Consider the following 3,570-nt stretch of genomic DNA (forward strand, 5'->3'; position numbering starts at 1 on the left):
TCATCAGGGAAGTTACCTGGGCTTGAGAGGGGACACAAATATTGTCTTGAAGCTAAAACAGATTGAGAAGCATCTGTGAGCTTGAAAGCCAGGGGACTAGTTTAGGCTCTGCCTGTAGACAAAGGAAACACTGTCTAGGCTAGTGGGACTGAACCATCGCATGGAGACAACAGTGTCTCAATGAAGGAGAGGGAAACCTAGACACCTGGCTTTGACTGGGCATCATCTGCAGTTGGAGCAGATGATCATTGTAGGTCACTTCAAATTGAACTATTCTGTCTAGTCTAATTTAGACTATTCAGTTGTATGTGGCTATGGTTAGGTGAAATTAATCCTGCAGCACTCTAGCTGAGCTTGAGTCTGCTTTAGCCTAACTAGCTGTTGACACATCAAAATATTCAAGCAGTCAATACACCTGCTTGACATTGGCTGGGGAGCCAAGTGTTTGCCCAGCTTTGGAGGTGGGCTGAGGGGAAGTGCATCTGAGACAGTGTGAGCTTTTGAAGTGATGTTTATCACTTCCAATAAGCTTCCTGCATCTGTGGCTTTGCTCCTTTGAACTTACCTAAAAAGAAGCTAACTCGGATACATCTCTTTGAACTGCAGATATCGTAAGGAACCTGCAGGTAGCGCTGTTATGTATGTTATATGTATTCCCACTGCGAGAAACCATGCTGACCTCAAATAGCCTAGAGTCAATAGAGAAAAAACATGATCAGGCAATGGGGGGTAGTGAGGCAATGTCTTTGATGGTGTCCAACAAATCAGTGGAAGAAATGATGGCATAAAAGCTGAAGGAAAAACAGGAGTGAACGGGCTATTATAGTTTAACTTCTTCCCATGTAGAGCCTGTGGTATTTCTGCATAGGTATTTATAATATTCAGTCTGCATTATAATTGTCCTTTGAAGGACTAAGCTTCATGAGATGAATAAAGAACAGTAATACAATGACATAATTTAATTTCAGAGTATATTTCATATAACAACATGACAAGTGTCTTGTTCCCATTAGCCTTGAAGGCTGTGTCCTTGATTTCAACACTGCATTGATGCTGTGGGAGCATCATCAAACTGGTAGTGGTATGGAGTGCCAGACTATCTGCTGTACTGAGAGGGATGCACCAGTTTAGAATGGTGCTGCCTCCCAGCATTGCCTCTGAATGAAGGCAAATGCAGGCCACAGTCATGGATTAATGGCTCTGTGAGATGTCTGATGAAAAGTGTTTCTCTGAGACATGTTCTTATGAACATTTCTCCCAATTTCTGTTAGAGAGCATTAAATAAGAGGAGTCACTGTCATATATGATATATATCCAAATTAAATAAGGAACAAAGAGCTCAGCAGAAAGTGCTTTTCTAGTGTCACTGCAAGTACATACCACCTTCTAGAATGTGAGAGAAAGGAAAAAGCGTTGTAAAGTTCCATAAACAGTAGTTAAATCCTTGCTAAAGACCAGAGACATGCAAGTGCCACTGTATCCCTTCCAAATTTTAGAGTTACCTCCTAAGAAAAAGCTATTAATCACAATAAGCTGCAAGTTGGTTTTTATCCTTTGGCTGATCCAAAAGGCCAAAGCTGGATGACAATTTCATCTGGAGGCGAGGGGATGCCACCAGCTTTCCCAAGACATAGGACTGCAGACACTGCAAATCTGGTGAGGAGTGCTGGTCAGAATTTTCAGATGTGAAAAGAGTGGAACAACAAGGGAAAATCTTGATCCACCTTAGAAAGGAAGATCACTGTCCCTACGAGTGATATCAAAACAGACTCACCACTGCCAGTGGCACTTTTCAGCTTCCTTAAAATCTCTAGGCACTGGGGGACACCTAACATGTCAAAAACTTCCAGAGCACTAAGAATGTATATTTTCCTTCTTTGTAGCAGTGACAACCATGAATAAGTACAATTTCTGCTTAGATTAAAGGACAAAGGCCCCTAGGAGTCCAACATCTTGGGAAAGAGATGTTCAGAGCTACATATCAGCAGCCTAGATGACTATTTACCATGATGTTTTAGCTTGAAGTGAGTGTTGCTTTTATGACCAACTTTTGATTTGGTACCACGTGCCTGTCTGCTGAATGCCTGTGAGCCAAGAGCCAGCTTTGTTTTGGGAATGCTTTAAAGCCTGGATACTTTTTCTGGACACCTATTAAGGAGACTCCTAGAGCTATTTTATCAATAACTGTGAGGGTGTCAAACTCATCAGAGTTTTCCTACAGCATTTTTCTCCTATAGACCTTGAGAATCATCTCCAGGTGATCTTCAAAAGAAGTACTGCTTGGTGTGTTCTAAGTTCTTTTAAGCACTCACAGGAAAGGAATTATTTACTCATCACTGGAGTTGAGATATGCCATCCATGTGCTCATTCACCCTGCACCCTCTTTACTCTCCCTCCAAGCCCTGGGTCATCCAGATGACTGCTGTGTGCCAACTGAGGCAACAGCCCAGCCATTAGTCACTGTGTGGAGCACTGGGGCTGTAAGATACATCTGTACTCACCCAGGTACAGCAAAGGCAGAACGTTTCCAAGTTTTCTGCAGGCTGTTGCTGGGAAGGAGAAGAAACCTCCTGAAAATTGGCCTTATCTGCAGGAGGATCTCTCTGACACGTTGGCTCTGCCAGGTTGTTGTCTTAACCCCTATGCAGTGGAATTTTGAGGAGAGGTGCATTGGATCCCTGATGGTAACAGCTGTCTCCTTGCACACCGATTCCTTTGTCATCAGTGACTCTGACTACAGAGCACATTGTGACCTGTGAGTTGCCTTGTCAATGTGCAAGTGCTGGCTGTTAAAATGGGCAGAAGAAAAACAGCAAATATTTAAGTTTCCAGCCCAGAGAGAGATTCCTCTCTGTTGAGCTTCTGGCTGGGGCTAGGGGATCATGAAATAGGGTGTACAAACACAGTGTGCAAACAGTCTCTGACCTGTGTTGAAATGGCTTGTTTTGTTTTAGCTGATAGCACGAGCCATGTGACAGACACTGACAATGTACATGGTGCATAATCCCTGCAAACAGATATCCTGTCAGGCTCACCAGTTAAACAATACCTAGGGAACTATTGCAACAATTTCTCCTGAATGTTTGCCACAGACACAATTTATATCACTGGTAGCTTCAGGGTAATTTCAAGGGTCTGTATTTAGAGAACTGGGAAATTTTGTCCAGACTAAAAGCCAGAGAACATGATCTAGTAACTCTTCTCAGGAAATATGCATCTTTGGATCCTATTTCTTTTTGGGTTTTACTTGGGCTTATTGAATCAGGTGAAAACAAACTACAGCTTTTTATTTCTATTTGTGTATCCACATGCCCTTTACATGGTGTCTGAGTGATGGAGGGGTTTGGGTTATGTTGTGTCCACCCGGACAAGAAGCTCCAGTGCTACTAAGGTACAGTCACAACAAGAAATATAATAAAGAGGGTGAAATGTGAAACCAAACAGGACATCAGTATCAATCCTATTCAGCAGCTGATTCTGATCGGTGGTGACATGCTGCAGACTGCTATTGCTGTCTGTCTACCAATACTGAGTGTCTCTGTAGAAGGATGCTAATGTGAAATAGGCCTG

The 3,570-nt window shown here is 42.8% G+C and overlaps 1 protein-coding gene across 1 annotated transcript in view; it reads right to left on the minus strand.

Moving 5' to 3' along the window:
* The window catches only part of LOC113944793 (vitelline membrane outer layer protein 1-like), a 40,756-nt gene extending 37,877 nt beyond the window's left edge, over positions 1-2,879 (minus strand). The window contains exon 1 of the mRNA XM_027638331.1: positions 2,588-2,879. Within this exon, the coding sequence (XP_027494132.1) occupies positions 2,588-2,722 (135 nt within the window). The 5' untranslated portion in view covers positions 2,723-2,879. The remainder of the gene's footprint in view (positions 1-2,587) is intronic.
* Positions 2,880-3,570: the final 691 nt, after the last annotated feature.

This window comes from Corapipo altera, unplaced genomic scaffold (genome assembly GCF_003945725.1).
Source record: "Corapipo altera isolate COAL_440 unplaced genomic scaffold, ASM394572v1 0, whole genome shotgun sequence".
Classification (NCBI taxonomy): domain Eukaryota; kingdom Metazoa; phylum Chordata; class Aves; order Passeriformes; family Pipridae; genus Corapipo; species Corapipo altera.